The sequence below is a fragment of the Trifolium pratense genome, linkage group LG1, assembly GCF_020283565.1.
Source record: "Trifolium pratense cultivar HEN17-A07 linkage group LG1, ARS_RC_1.1, whole genome shotgun sequence".
Lineage (NCBI taxonomy): Eukaryota > Viridiplantae > Streptophyta > Magnoliopsida > Fabales > Fabaceae > Trifolium > Trifolium pratense.
In genome coordinates, this window is record NC_060059.1 from 40,281,950 (window position 1) to 40,298,778 (window position 16,829).

The window sequence follows — 16,829 nt, forward strand, 5'->3', positions numbered from 1 at the left end:
AAAAAAAGTGAGTCAAATTATGTGTAACGTTCAACTCATTTAATAATGTTGATATTCTTAAACTTGACATCTTTATTTAAATATGGATTAAAAATATGAAAATTGTGTGACAATTTTTTAAATATTGTTACTCTTGTTTAAAAAATATTTTTTTTATAATTAAATGGTTTCTTTAGTCTATAATATAAGGAAAAAAATTGTTTTAAAAAGTCATTTAATAATTGATGTATTTAATTTATAACATAGACTAAATATATTTATCTTTCAATGAATCTAAAAAATATTCTCTCAGAGATATTTTATAAGTAAATTTCAACTTTTTAGATATAATTAATGTATTTTGAATATTTTTTATTATTATTATTTTTGAACGACAAATATAATATTACTGAGTATTAGTGTATCTAGACTCTATTATAATACAAATATATTAATCAATATAATGAACCTAAAAATATGATTTTTTTTTGTTTTTGTTTTCACCACTGGTATCCAGTTCAATGGAATGCCTAATTTGATTCGATGATCGGTTCTGACATCAAGTAGTTCTAATAGTCTCGCCGATGACCCATGAAATTTGTTTGGAAAATGTCCTACTACGGATGGAGTAAATTTTTGCGTACTCAATGCAAGGACAAGCTTTCCCTTATTATTATTATCTTTTGTGCAATTAAATATAGCACGTAAGAAACTGTTGAATAATATTCTCTCATTATCATTTTGTTCTTCTTATCTTCTCTCATGAAAATGAAACTTCTTTATGCTATTTTGTTCATGTGGGTAATCTTGTGCTGATTATGATATATCTCACTTTTCAAAGAGCTTGAAGAGGAAGAATGCTTTGGTGTTAGTGAAGACTCAATCATGTCATCATAGATGAATGAAATAAGCAAGGTTTATACTTTTTGACCAAAGAAAAAGTGACAAAAAAATAAAGCAAAAGCAAACACAACTTTGTCCCTTTGACAGCATTTTCTTCTCATTCAACCTTCCTTTTCTTTCCCACACGCTTCTTATCCTTACACAACTTTCTACTCTCTCTTCTTCAAACCCAAAATTTTTCATTTTTCTTCAATTTTTAGACCTTACTCTTAAAAGGGTATGCAAAAATGCCTTCATTTGAGATTAACAATGCTTTGATGGGTTTTGAAACATCTTTCAAAGGTTGTGTTTTTAGTGTCTTAGACACTGAAAAAAAAATGGATCTTAAGTTAATGATTGAAGAGCTTGATCCAATTCATGATGTTCCTTCTGTGTTTATATGTCCAATTTCACTTGAACCAATGCATGAGCCAGTTACACTTTGCACTGGTCAAACCTATGATAGATCCAACATCCTTAAATGGTTTTCACTTGGTCATAAAACATGTCCAACAACTATGCAAGAGCTTTGGGATGATTCAATCACTCCTAACAACACTCTCAAACAATTGATTCTTTCTTGGTTTTCACATAAGTACTTGGTAATGAAGAAGAAGCTTGAAGATGTTCAAGGAAGAGTTTTGGAAACATTGGAGACACTTAAAAAGGTAAAAGGTCAAAGTAGAGTCAAAGCTCTTAAGGATCTTAGAAAACTTGTTGATTCTCATGTTTGTGCTAGGAAAACATTGTTGGAAAATGATGGTGTTGGTTTGGTTTGTTCTTTGTTAGGTCCTTTTACTTCACATGTTGTTGGTTGTGAAGCTATTGGTATAGTTGTTAATTTGGATTTAAGTTCAGATTTCAAGAGAAAAAATCTTATGCATCCAGCTAAAGTTTCATTAGTTGTTGATATCATGAATGAAGGAACAATTGAAACAAAGATGAATTGTGCTAAATTGATTGAAATGTTGTTGATGGAAGAAGAAAATGAAAATGAGGGTAAGATTGAGATTGTGTCAAGTTTAAGTCTTTTGGTTGGATTATTGAGATTGGTAAGAGATAAGAAACATCCAAACAGTGTCTTAATTGGTCTCACATTACTAAAAAAGGTACTATCTTCACATGAATCAGTTAGAAATTCAGTTATAACTATAGGAGCAATTCCTCAATTGATTGAGATTTTACCAAATTTGAACAATGAATGTTTGGAGATAGCACTTTATATATTGGAAATATTGTCAACAATTGAAGAAGGGAAATTGGCTTTGAAAGAATGTCCTAATATTATTCCTAATGTGGTGAAGATGTTGATGAGAGTATCAGAAAATTGTACACAATTTGCATTGTCAATTTTGTGGGCTATTTACAAACTTGCACCTGAAGAATGTGCTTCAAAAGCTGTGGAAGCTGGTTTGGCTTCAAAATTATTGCTTGTGATTCAAAGTGGTTGTAATCCTGTTTTGAAACAAATGTCTTCTGAGTTTTTGAAAATGTGTAGTGTGAATTATTCTACTAGTAGTATTTTTATTTCTAAGTGTATGCTTACTACTACAATACAATGAAAAAAATAAGAAATTTTGTTTATAGTTTCATGTATAGCCAATTATGTTCATATGTTTATGAAATTGAGATTTTGTTGTACCATTTAATATTATTAAATATAAAGTATAGTTGGTGATTCAAATCTGCATCTCTTCTGTCTATATATCCCATTTTGTTCGGAAATGGATCATACGCAGTCAGTTATTGTGCAGTCAAGCTGCAGTTAACATCTTTCAACCGTTTGATCAGCATCCTGTGGCTCAGATTTTAATACGTTTTAATACAGTTTTAACATGTTTCAAGCTGCAGTTAACCTGGACCGTATGATCAAAGAACGGATGGCTATGATCGTTCTGACTGCATGCAGTCACAGGTGCTGACTGCACCCAATCCACATCCATTTTGTTCATATATGGTATGGTATGGTCCACAATTCTACAACTAGTCTATCCATGATTTTTGAGATTTAAATTGTTAGATGATGAGTTCTGAAATTATCATGGAAATTGATATCGTTAAGAGTTTTATATCTGATGAAAGAAGATCTGCAAATATGTTTATATAAATTAGGATAATTTTTATAATATAATAATCTGATTTTTATAAAGTTGAATTATCTTTAATCCACAATTAGTATAAGGTTGACCGGTACTAGAGCCTCTTTAGTTTGGGCATGGGTGTTAAGAGTCGATATGAAGATATGTTTATAAGTGAAATTTTCATCTTATAAGTCGATTTCAAAGTTCTGAAGATACTCTATGAAAAAAAAAGGTTTGAAGATATAAGGTTTGCCATTTATAAACTTATATTTATGTTATCTTTTATCTAATGTGAGGTTCTTTAAAAGATATTTTAACGGTGTAGTTCGTGATCTTCGTTGATACTGTCGACCTTTTTAGAATTAATTGTAACATTAACAATGAATGAAGAAATTGGAATTTTGAGTTGTAAATATCGAGAAACAAATATCTGCAAATTAAGGATGAACGATGGAGTTCTCATAGAAAATCCGGTCAAAATACAAAGTGTCATTTTTTTTTTCTCACCATAATGGGAGGTCTTTATATTTATCTTGCACATTTTTATGCGGCTTTGGAGCTCAAGGAAAGGAGCAGTTCCTGCCTGAGAACATTGTATGGCTCGCACGAGAGTCCCTGATGCGGGGCTCCACTGCCCGATAAAATCAAAGTAGACCGTGGGGGACTCACTATTGGACTTATCACTTAAAAAATTGGTTCATATATATAAAAGGCTAATTGGATACTTTTGTTAAATAGAGAGGATGTATTAGAAAACAGAAGGTGGAAGAATATCACTTAGCCCATATTGTAAAGCCCAAGTGATGAAGAAAAAAAAAAGAAAACTAAAAAAAAACTGATCTTCGTTATAAAAGTAGCAGGTTAGGGTTACCCACACAGTGCTGCTTGCTGCAACCAACAATGGCGGAACAAGTTCGTGTTTACATTCACATCAATCAACTTATTATTATTTTTAGTTTTCATAAATCTTCGATTATCCAATCTAATTAATTTGTGAATTTGAATTTGTAGACTGAGAAGGCTTTTTCGAAGCAACAGAAAGTGTTTTTAAGCTCGAAGAAATCTGGAAAGGGGAAGAGACCTGGAAAGGGTGGTAATCGATTCTGGAAATCTGTTGGCCTTGGTTTTAAGCCTCCAAGAGATGCCATTGAAGGTTTCTTTCTGAACTTTCATTTTATCGATACTAATTTCTAGTACTAATTTTTGTATTATGCATGTTAATATTATTTAACTTCTGCATTAATTAATTTGATTAATTAGTACTTTATCGCGCTGAAAAATATGCAGTGTATATGCTTTGCTTGGTGTGAAATAGACATGAAGACCTAGGTTTTGACTGTAAATGTAGTTGACTTTGTGTTCTAAGAACATTGATAGGTTTGCATATAAGAAATTGTAGTTACTCAGGTTATGTGTCGGGCACTATGTAGCGTAGACACCCTTCGGGTTTCAACTGTCCGATACTGTCTGCCCATAAAATCCATCAACTTGTTAAAACCCTGTATTTTAAGTCCATTTTAGCCTATAGATGGACATTGAAATCGATACAGTTTCAGTTTACCGTGAATTTTGCTTTCAAATGGGAAAGTTTGGCTGAATTCCTATCCCAAGAGCCGATTCAGTAGTTTTCTTCAGGTTGGGTCGGCTTGAGCTTGAGACAGATGTGGTTCTTATGGGTCAGTGCCCATGGGAACTACACATGGGTTCCATTTAGTTCCAAAGACTGGTAGGGATAGGGATCAATCCAATTGACCTGTGACACCAACATTACATTGAATTATGACATTTTCTCAAATTATTATCGGCGTTGATGTGTATCTGTCTGTGCGCTTCATAGTTCATGCAAGTGTTGGGAAATAGAAGTCTAGCCAACTGAATAAGACAGTTCAACGGAATTCCTTTAAAATCCAAATTATCGTGTGCAACTAGATGATGATCCTTTGTTATCTCTAATTAAACTCTTTCTTACATTGTTCTTTGAATAAATAGATTTATAATCTCCTGTACATATAGAGCTATATTATGCTATACCACATCAAGTACTTTTATTTTTATTTTCAATTTATTTATACAAAGGTCACTTGGGTTTGTAACTGAAGGCTATTTTTTTCTTGTTTTCATCCAGGAACCTATATTGACAAGAAGTGCCCATACACTGGCAATGTCTCAATCCGAGGTCGTATTCTAGCCGGTACTTGTCACAGTGCTAAGATGAATAGGACCATTATTGTTAAAAGGGATTATCTTCATTTCGTTAAGAAGTATCAGAGGTATTCATTCCCCTTTCTTTACCATTGGGCTCGATTTTATTGTATTTTGTGCTACAAATGTGTAACTATTTGGGTTTTAACTCGTTCTTATTAGATATGAGAAGCGTCATTCTAATATTCCTGCACACATATCACCTTGTTTCCGAGTGAAGGAAGGAGATCATGTTATTATTGGTCAATGCAGGTCAGATATTTATAGAATAATACAGCTTTTTTTTTGTTGGTTTATTCATGTAAGAAATTATTTGTTGTGTATTTTAGCCCCCTGATTACCTCTACTTCTGCCATGTTCATAGGCCACTCTCAAAGACAGTTAGATTCAATGCATTGAAAGTGATCCCAGCCGGATCTGCTAGTGGTGCAAAGAAGGCGTTTACAGGAATTTGAGTTTGAAATTTTCAGTTAGCGTTGAAGACAGTTATATCTTAGTTTCAAATATTCTAAGATCATGATGTAGTCATACTTGATCAAATTTGGATGTGTTACTTTGCATTTTTTTTTATCATGTTTAAGAGTTTTCTTGTACCATTTAATATTATTAAATATAAAGTATAGTTGGTGATTCAAATCTGCATCTCTTCTGTCTATATATCCCATTTTGTTCATATATGGTATGGTCCACAATTCTACAACTAGTCTATCCATGATTTTTGAGATTTAAATTGTTAGATGCTGAGTTCTGAAATTATCATGGAAATTGATATCGTTAAGAGTTTTATATGTGATGAAGGAAGATCTGCAAATATGTTTATATAAATTAGGATAATTTTTATAATATAATAATCTGGTTTTTATAAAGTTGAATCCACAATTAGTATAAGGTTGACCGGTACAAGAGCCTCCTTAGTTTGGGCATAAGAGGGTGTTAAGAGTCGACATGAAGATATGTTTGTACGTGAAATTTTCATCTTATAAGCCGATTTCAAAGTTCTGAAGATATACTCTATAAAAAAAAAAAAAAAAGGTATGAAGATATAAGGTTCACCATTTATAAACTTATATTTAGGTTATTTTTTATCTAATGTGAGGTTCTTTAAAAGATATTTTAACGGTGTAGTTCGTGATGATCGTTGATATTTTCGACCTTTTTAGAATTAAATGTATCGATAACAATGAATGAAGAAATTGGAATTTTGAGTTGTAAATATGGAGAAACAAATATCTGCAAATTAAGGATGAACGATGGAGTTCTCATAGAAAATCCGGTCAAAATACAAAGTGTCATTTTTTTCTCACCATAATGGGAGGTCTTTATATTTATCTTGCACATTTTTGTGCGGCTTTGGAGCTCAAGGAAAGGAGCAGTTCCTGCCAGGGAAGGGAACGTCGTATGACTCACACGAGAGTCCCTCATGCGGGCGGCACTGCCCGATAAAATCAAAGTAGATCGTGGGGGACTCACTATTGGACTTATCACTTATACAATTTTTCATTGTTAAAAAATTGGTTTTTTTTTTGGGGGGGTTCAAAGCCCTTGTTTGGGTCGGCTTTGCTATATATCAATAATTTACATATATAATTTGATTAATTCATATTAGAGCTGTCAAAAAGGGCCGGGGCTATCGGGCCGGCCCATTAGCCCTATCCTTTTACATGTGCCGGGCTTCATAAAAACTAGGCCGGACCTTAACGGGTCAGACTTTTTTATGGGCCGTCATGGGCCGGCCCGCAGGTTTTTGGGCCGGCCCCTTAAAGTATTAAAAAAATATTTAAATTTTTTTTATAATCTTTTTATTGTTATATTTTGGTCCTATTTTTATGCATAAATTCATATATAATTTTTTTTATTATTTTTGTTGTTTTATTGTTATTATTTGTGTTTTGTTCCTATCTATAATCTGTTTTATTCCTATTTTTAAGCATATCATCTTTTATTTTATTTGTGTAATTACAACGAAGGATATAAAACTTGGAATATGGTTATTTTAAGCCTATCATCTTTTTATTGTATTTATTTTATATTCTTTCTATATTTTTGTTTTTTTTTTACTTAAATTACAATGGATGAATGAAAGATATAAAACTTAAAAAAAAAATTGGGTAGTAATCTATAACAATATATAAAGGGGATAAGAGAGTTTGAGCTGGATTTTTTTTGGTCCATTTTGCCCTTAACTTCCTTTATGGTTTTTTAATTATTCCATAATTGCCCTTAACTTCCTCTTTTTTTTTTTTATGGTTTTTTCATCTATATCTATTCTATACTATAATATATAAAAAGAATACATGAGTTTTGGGGTAGAATTTTCATAATACCAACATTACCCTTGCTTTTTTTAGTACCAACAAAAATCTTTTATTAACAAACTCACCATAACATAAGGCGTATCTTTTTTTTTTGGGTACATAAGTTAGACACAGGCAGGCGCGGAACGCGCCTGCCTGGCCCGCTAGTAATCTATAACAATATATAAAGGGGATAAGGGAGTTTGGACTGGATTTTTTTTGTCCATTTTGCCCTTAACTTCCTTTATGGTTTTTTAATTATTCCATAATTGCCCTTAACTTCCTCTCTTTTTTTTTATGGTTTTTTCATCTATATCTATTCTATACTATAATCTATATCTATTCTATACTATATCTATAACAATATATAAAGGGGATAAGGGAGTTTGGGCTGGATTTTTTTTGTCCATTTTGCCCTTAACTTCCTTTATGGTTTTTTAATTATTCCATAATTGCCCTTAACTTCCTCTTTTTTTTTTTTATGGTTTTTTCATCTATATCTATTCTATACTATAATATATAAAAAGAATACATGAGTTTTGGGGTAGAATTTTCATAATACCAACATTACCCTTGCTTTTTTTTAGTAGCAACAAAAATCTTTTATTAACAAACTCACCATAACATAAGGCGTATCTTTTTTTTTTTGGTACATAAGTTAGACACAGGCAGGCGCGGAACGCGCCTGCCTGGCCCGCTAGTAATAATAATAATAATATGACAAAAAACTTATTGGATTAGAATGAGATTATTTGTTAGAGATTTGTTTGTTTGTTTGATGAGGATAAAGAGGAAGAAATTGTTGTTTGAGAGATTATGTGAGAAAATATAGGGATACGAATTACCTTCTTGAAGATTTAGTTGAGAAATATAACATAAATTTAGTATAATATTTTTTTTTCCAAAAAAAAAAATACTATGAAAATTAGTGGGCCGGCCTATCGGGCTATGTAGGCTTTTGCTTATCGGGCCGGGCTAAGCGGGCCGGGCCATGAAGTTAACGGGCGGGCTGGGCCAGCCCCTTTATTTGACCGGGCCCCTCCAGGCCGGGCCAGGCCGGACCGGGCCGGCCCCTTTGACAGCTCTAATTCATATATATAAAAGGCTAATTGGATACTTTTGTTAAATAGAGAGGGTGTATTAGAAAACAGAAGGTGGAAGAATAACACTTAGCCCATATTGTAAAGCCCAAGCGATGAAGAAAAAAAATTAAAACTAAAAAAAACTGTTCTTCGTTATAAAAATCATCGTCTTCACAGGTTAGGGTTACCAACACAGTGCTGCTTGCTGCAACTAACAATGGCGGAACAAGTTCGTGTTTACATTCACATCAATCAACTTATTATTATTTTTAGTTTTCATAAATCTTCGATTATCCAATCTAATTAATTTGTGAATTTGAATTTGTAGACTGAGAAGGCTTTTTCGAAGCAACAGAAAGTGTTTTTAAGCTCGAAGAAATCTGGAAAGGGGAAGAGACCTGGAAAGGGTGGTAATCGATTCTGGAAATCTGTTGGCCTTGGTTTTAAGCCTCCAAGAGATGCCATTGAAGGTTTCTTTCTGAACTTTCATTTTATCGATACTAATTTCTAGTACTAATTTTTGTATTATGCATGTTAATATTATTTAACTTCTGCATTAATTAATTTGATTAATTAGTACTTTATCGCGCTGAAAAATATGCAGTGTATATGCTTTGCTTGGTGTGAAATAGACATGAAGACCTAGGTTTTGACTGTAAATGTAGTTGACTTTGTGTTCTAAGAACATTGATAGGTTTGCATATAAGAAATTGTAGTTACTCAGGTTATGTGTCGGGCACTATGTAGCGTAGACACCCTTCGGGTTTCAACTGTCCGATACTGTCTGCCCATAAAATCCATCAACTTGTTAAAACCCTGTATTTTAAGTCCATTTTAGCCTATAGATGGACATTGAAATCGATACAGTTTCAGTTTACCGTGAATTTTGCTTTCAAATGGGAAAGTTTGGCTGAATTCCTATCCCAAGAGCCGATTCAGTAGTTTTCTTCAGGTTGGGTCGGCTTGAGCTTGAGACAGATGTGGTTCTTATGGGTCAGTGCCCATGGGAACTACACATGGGTTCCATTTAGTTCCAAAGACTGGTAGGGATAGGGATCAATCCAATTGACCTGTGACACCAACATTACATTGAATTATGACATTTTCTCAAATTATTATCGGCGTTGATGTGTATCTGTCTGTGCGCTTCATAGTTCATGCAAGTGTTGGGAAATAGAAGTCTAGCCAACTGAATAAGACAGTTCAACGGAATTCCTTTAAAATCCAAATTATCGTGTGCAACTAGATGATGATCCTTTGTTATCTCTAATTAAACTCTTTCTTACATTGTTCTTTGAATAAATAGATTTATAATCTCCTGTACATATAGAGCTATATTATGCTATACCACATCAAGTACTTTTATTTTTATTTTCAATTTATTTATACAAAGGTCACTTGGGTTTGTAACTGAAGGCTATTTTTTTCTTGTTTTCATCCAGGAACCTATATTGACAAGAAGTGCCCATACACTGGCAATGTCTCAATCCGAGGTCGTATTCTAGCCGGTACTTGTCACAGTGCTAAGATGAATAGGACCATTATTGTTAAAAGGGATTATCTTCATTTCGTTAAGAAGTATCAGAGGTATTCATTCCCCTTTCTTTACCATTGGGCTCGATTTTATTGTATTTTGTGCTACAAATGTGTAACTATTTGGGTTTTAACTCATTCTTATTAGATATGAGAAGCGTCATTCTAATATTCCTGCACACATATCACCTTGTTTCCGAGTGAAGGAAGGAGATCATGTTATTATTGGTCAATGCAGGTCAGATATTTATAGAATAATACAGCTTTTTTTTTGTTGGTTTATTCATGTAAGAAATTATTTGTTGTGTATTTTAGCCCCCTGATTACCTCTACTACTGCCATGTTCATAGGCCACTCTCAAAGACAGTTAGATTCAATGCATTGAAAGTGATCCCAGCCGGATCTGCTAGTGGTGCAAAGAAGGCGTTTACAGGAATTTGAGTTTGAAATTTTCAGTTAGCGTTGAAGACAGTTATATCTTTGTTTCAAATATTCTAAGATCATGATGTAGTCATAGTCATACTTGATCAAATTTGGATGTGTTTTAATACTTTGCATTGTTTTGAGCAGTTAATCTTAAAGATTTTGATATACATTTTAGCTTTTGAATATTAGTTGCAGCAATTTTTTGGCATAGTTGTACTTGTAGTAGTGTTTACTCATCTACTATGTATTTTTTTATTGTCTCTTTCTTTTGCTCTTTGACCAAGTACTTACATGGTTCAAAAATTGAGTTTGATATTTTAAAAATTGTCATTAAAAGTTGTTCAGTGGAGGAAGATAAAAGGATTGATTGAAGTTTATATCAAATTTCAACAGTCCTTATAATAAGGGCACCCCTTACTCTTGTGATGTGCAATGTAGGAGAATTTTGTGGTTAAGTTTCTCTTAGTGATTCTATTTATTTAAGGAGCTTCTGAATGAAGAGGAATTATTTTCTTTGATCTTGGTACCTGCTCCATTATAAAGGTTGGAATTTTGTGGGTTTCCATTATTTTCTTCGATTGTGAATCACTCTGCTAGTAATAGTATTTTGATTTATAAGTTAATGCTTACCACTACAATACAATGAAATACTAGAAATTTGTTCATAGTTTTATGAGACCAACTATGTTCATGGTTTTGAAAAACTCTTTCTTCCTACATAGAGATCGGGTTATTTTCGATTTGTTTGAACTTGTTTATAGTGATAAACATGAACTTAAAATTTATGTATGCAATTTGAGTCTTAAAGATCTTTCAACAGAGTCATGCTAATATGTGTTCTACCTTTAAATACATATATTCTTCCTTTCATCACACTAAGTAGCATCATCCATTAACTCATTTGCCTCAAGTGGATTTCCAAACCTTGTCAATTTTCAGTGTCTCATGTGTTGGTGGTGCTTAAAAATGCAAAACCAAAGGAGGATGAGATTATCATGATTTATTGCTAACTACTATATAGATGAGTTTAATTCACATAATGTTAGGTGAGGTGAACGAAAGTTGTGTGTAATTAGTTTTAAAGAGAAAATTGCACTCCTTTCTTACACGATATTTTTCTGCCAAACTCATATACGATGTTAATGTGCTCTAATACAAGTCTTGAAGTTTTGTATTTTTTTTTTATAATAATGGAATTTTGTATTTTCACCAAAAAAATAGTTTGGTATTCATCAATTCAATACCGATTGAGCCATAATCATGGCAAAGGCAAAAACAATATTTTGATAAAACTACAAATATTCAATATTTCCCTTACTCTATACACAAATGTCAAATATTTTGTTTTACTATTTGAAAATTATCTTCTAAAATACATAAATTAAAATGTATATTTGTTATGAATGTTGAATAAAATATGCATCTCTCTAGTTAACTGTATATTTGAAGTAGTTTAACGGTCACAAAAATCAATTTATTTTGTATCAAAATTTTAGTTTATTATGGTTTTGAGTTTTAAACATATCTCAAACTTATTAAAACAACTTTTTTTTTTTACAAACTTATTAAAATAACTCGAATTAATATTTTATTCGACAATCAGAGTCACTATTAATTTAGATATAATAAAGTCAATTTGCATATACCTTTACATTGGTGAACAAAATCAATATCGATTCGTAAAGTAGAGGGATTGTCAACGTTCAATCATGCTACCTTATGATTGATTTGACTATTTAATCTTTATTAATTTATTTATAACTTTAAATTAAAGATTAAATTGTTAAATTGATAAACTAATGACATTTCAAATTTTAATAATGACATGTCATCAAATAAGTTATTTGGATCATGTTTCATGAACATTTGTAAAAAAAGAAAGACTAAAATTGAAAACTTTAGAAAAATCAAAGTTCGAAAGAAATTTTTAGAAAGACTAAAAATAAAAATTATTATATCTAAAAGAATTAAAATTATATTTAAACAACGCAAAATCTAAAACCTAAATCTAAAATTTATTTATTTAAATCGGCACATACCATTTTTCATATTTTATTGGGGAATACAGCAACATTAATGCAAACGATGGATGAGGTTGACAGTAACGAAGATCTCCATTTGATAGGAGGGAGTGAGCGGCTACCACTCATTGAAGCATTGATGACCATTGCCGAAAAAATTATGACGGATTGCGTTGTTGTGGAAAATGATAATTTAAGGGAGTTGATTTGATCGTAAATTAGTTTAGGTTGTCGTGCTTCCAGGCGTAGGCGCGACCCTCCGCACCATATTATAACAGGGGCGGCCGGCCCGGCGGTTATCCGCGATTGGTAATGGCATAATCAAAAGAGGAGTAGAGGAGACAAGGTTATATGCTGGGTAGCGCAACACATCTGTTTTGGATACAGGGACTGCGAGGGGTGCTAACCCGGCTACCCAACCTAGCATGTCAGGGGCGGGTCGGCCATAAGTTTGAATCCTGCAACATTTTCTTGTGGATGATCCTCTGAATAATAACGAATGATGAGAATAAACGACAAAAATTTTAATTTCCTGGATCCCCATTTTTAAATTGTTTTTGAGCCAAAACTCCAACATGACTCCCAACATTTTGTTTTTTTTCATCAAATTTGAAATAAAACTCGTGAACCTTGATTTTGACTCTCTGTTGTAAGTGCATTCAAATTCATTATTAGGAAGTATTTTGATCGTAGAAAGTGCAACTATGGGGTTCTTGCACGCATTTATATAGCGAGTCATCTCGATTTAGTGTTGTTGAGGTGGGGAGGATTGTGAGAGAAGTAAGAGGAATAGTTTTTCGGGGTTGTTCCAATTTTACTGATTTAATTTTATATTGGTTTAATTGTATATTTAGTCTCTTATGTTTAGGTTTTAATTTGGTCTCTTATGTTTAAAAAGTTTCAAATTTGTCTTTTATGTTATAAATGTCAACATAAGTTCGTCCTTTTCATTAAATTTTGAGTTAATTTTTTCTAACTTTTTGTTAAATTTTGAGTTAATTTCTTTGAAAACTTTTATATAGTGTCCTCATAAGTTGTGTGCGTACGCAAATCCATAGTCACATAGACAATCTAAACAAAAATTTGACCAAAAATACGAATTTGAAACTTTGTAAACATAAAAACCAAATTAAAACCTAAAATAAACATAAATGACTAAATATGCAATTATGTATTTTATGTTTTACAATGCAAAAGGCAAACATTAGGGTTGTTGGGCAAAATTAGTAAGGCGGTTGAGAGGCTTTTGCTTGGGATTATCTCTAGTGAGGTAAACTTGTTCATTAAGAAGGAAAAAAAAAACAATTTTTTTTTTATGCTGATAGTCACAAATTTGTGTTGATTCCGTAATACTGTCAATCATACAAGAATGAATCTAAATTTCATACATGATGTTCGAAATTTGGAACAAATCACTCACATAGTCACATTCATGTTTTGATTTTTTTTGCTGTTAATCTACTATTTACCTAAAGTCAACCTAGCTCAGTCAAATGCAAACATTATCGATTCAATGATCCTTCATTTCTGGTTTTCAAAAATTAAAATGTTTAGTCATTCCTGAAATTACACTATGAATATGACTTGGGTTATATATATAATTGAATGAGGTAAACTGAAAAGGAGAGGACATGTTCATATAATTGAATGGTCTTTCTTTTTTTTTTTTTTTTGGTACATTTTTGAATGGTCTTTCTTCTCAGGAGAGTAGGACTTTCACTTCTCAATTTATTTAACGGTTTCAATTGAAACTTATGATGGACTTTAATTTTATATTTATTTATTTTGAAAACATTATGCAAAAATAATTTGTGCAACAATTGACTTATTATTGGTTTGGTTGGACGCAATCCAGTCACACCCTTAATTTTGAATTGTCTTGTAATAATCAATTTTTATTTCGACATCGGTTAGAGTTTTTCCTCATAGCTACGTACGCATAAAAGTCGAATGTTCATAATATTTTCAATTTGTTGAAAAGTGATTATTAATATGTGTTGTTTGAATATGTTTGAGATTTTTTTTTCAATTAAATGCTTAAAGAGAATTTGTCAAACGAAACTACAAAATATAAATGTCCCCTGAATTTATGTACCGGTGCCAGAATAAATATCATTCTTAAAGAAAGTAGTTATACTTGGTCTTTTTTCATTACTCCCTCGGTCTCAAGTTGCATTTATTAAAAAAAAAAACTACTTTTGCCACCATATTAGTTACTCGCGCGCCCTATTTTTACATATCCGCTACTAGCGGATGTGTAAAAATCAGAAATTTTGGGGAAAAAGTCATCCGCTACTTAAGTCGCGGACAGTGTTTGAGTAACCAGTAGGACAATAAAAGTAACTCCCATTAAAAAAAGGAAAATGTTAAGCAGTGCCCCCGGACACTGGTTAAGGATATCAAAATGAAAATTTTATTTTGGATTCAATACCTTAAAGATGTAAAAAATTATTATCTCTCATAATTAATTTTGTTCTTTTTTTTTTTTTTTAGCATACTTAACTAGTGTCTGGTGATACTGTTTAACATGACCCTTTAAAAAACCATATATTATCCTAACAACTCATTTGGATTTCAGATTTTTGAAACTCCGTACTTCACTTCAACTTGAGGATGACCTGAATTGGTTTTGTTTGAAACAACAGGTCATTAGACATGAATTTTTAAAATTTCCCAAATAACATATAATTAATGTTGTAAGATAAGTAAAGTCTGATTAGTAATTGTTTCCCACAAAAAATAAAATTTGAATTTCTTAAACTATTTGTCCTAGGATCAGGGCCGGCTATTAGCATGTGCAGGGTGTGCTACGTAGCCGGGCCTCAATTTTATTGGGGTCTCAACAAAAATTTATATGGTAGTAGATCTATGCAAAAATATGAAAAAAATTGATCCACAAAAATAAAATAAGAACTCAATATTTTTTTTAACCTGTCCTTGTTAAAAAATAATTTCAAAGGCCTAACTAAAATGACTAAGCTTCCGGAAAAAACATAAAGTGAACAAAAAAAAAATACAATATGAAGATTTGTTTCGATGAATTTACTTCAAAAACCGCTATAGAAGTTAAGTGTTGCGTTTACGTAGTTAAAATATATTTTGTTGTGATTAATTAAAATATGAATATTTTGTATGTTAGTTATAAGGATGACAATATTTTATGTCATTAATGTTATTTACAATTTAAATAAAAATTATTCTTTCTAATTTTTTTGCATTTTTTTTATTAAGGCTTCTATTCTTAATATTCGGAGCCGGGCCTCCAAATTGTCGGGACCGGCCCTGCCTAGGATAGTATTACTTACCAACCCCCATTTTTTCCGCCTTTTCACCAATATCTTAATTAAATAAAGACAAATTTTAATATAGACAAATACAACAAAGGAAAATGCTAAAATGTGCCATAATGGCACATGATAAGAAACTTAATATAAATGTATTATTCTAGTGCATTCAACTTTTCAAAAGTCAATTTATTGTATTTTTCAATGTAACTATTCTACTTTTGAGATCTTTATCATGTGTCCTTAGGACACACATGTTAGCAAGACCCTACAACAAATAATCTATGATGGACAAAAAATATTTACCTATAAATTGATCTTTAATCTATAATAATATATTAATATGATGGTGCATCTTCTCCGTATAATTTTTACATATAACTCTACGTCTCTCTCCTCCCTATCACTCACTCATCTTCTATCCTACGTCTCTCTTCTCTTTCTATTTATTCTGGTCTTTTATAATATATTTAATTAATTTTTTCAAACAATTTTTTTTGTGAACTTAAGTAAACGTGTTGAGCATAGAAAAAAAAACTTTTGTAATTTTTCTTGCGAACTTTTAATTTTATCCAAAAAATAAAATAAAATTGATGGTTTAAAATAAGTAGAGCTAATATGCATTGTTAAATTTCATCTACGACAAAGTTTGGGTGAAGTTTGAGGCATATTTCATATTTTCTCTTTCAAAATTTGTGAAAACATAAAAACTTTCGAACCATGTTTAACTGAAATAGAAAAATGAATCACTCAAAAAAATTGAAAACATAAAAAAGCAAATTTAAATTTTGAGATGTTCTAGATCGAATACATTAACAAGTACTAGAAGCCTTCACACTTCAGTCCAAATATACTAGTAGGTGATTCTAGTAGCAGTAGGTAAAGGGAACATGAGTGACAAATTCGTCAAACTAAATTCAAATCAGTCTTTCTTTAGTTGCCAACATGCATGGTAAGTAAAAGCCTTCTATTCTTCTATTCTAGAAGCCTTCACACTTCAGTCCAAATATTTTTAGTGTGTATATCCTAATAATTCGTTTAATTT

The 16,829-nt window shown here is 31.6% G+C and overlaps 3 protein-coding genes across 3 annotated transcripts; all 3 read left to right on the plus strand.

Annotated features, from left to right (window-relative positions):
• The first annotated feature begins 669 nt into the window (after positions 1-669).
• LOC123917443 (U-box domain-containing protein 30-like) lies at positions 670-2,545 on the plus strand. Its single transcript, XM_045969158.1, has one exon. The coding sequence runs from the start codon at positions 1,110-1,112 to the stop codon at positions 2,421-2,423; it is 1,314 nt and encodes a 437-aa protein (XP_045825114.1). The 5' UTR covers positions 670-1,109; the 3' UTR covers positions 2,424-2,545.
• Positions 2,546-3,713: 1,168 nt separating this feature from the next.
• On the plus strand, positions 3,714-5,784 carry LOC123917445 (40S ribosomal protein S11-like). The gene is made up of 5 exons (XM_045969173.1): positions 3,714-3,854; positions 3,954-4,095; positions 5,068-5,212; positions 5,307-5,396; positions 5,509-5,784. The coding sequence occupies exons 1-5, from the start codon at positions 3,843-3,845 to the stop codon at positions 5,597-5,599; spliced, it is 480 nt and encodes a 159-aa protein (XP_045825129.1). The 5' UTR covers positions 3,714-3,842; the 3' UTR covers positions 5,600-5,784.
• LOC123917453 (40S ribosomal protein S11-like) lies at positions 3,805-10,744 on the plus strand. The gene is made up of 6 exons (XM_045969182.1): positions 3,805-3,823; positions 8,686-8,749; positions 8,849-8,990; positions 9,963-10,107; positions 10,202-10,291; positions 10,404-10,744. The coding sequence occupies exons 2-6, from the start codon at positions 8,738-8,740 to the stop codon at positions 10,492-10,494; spliced, it is 480 nt and encodes a 159-aa protein (XP_045825138.1). The 5' UTR covers positions 3,805-3,823; positions 8,686-8,737; the 3' UTR covers positions 10,495-10,744.
• Positions 10,745-16,829: the final 6,085 nt, after the last annotated feature.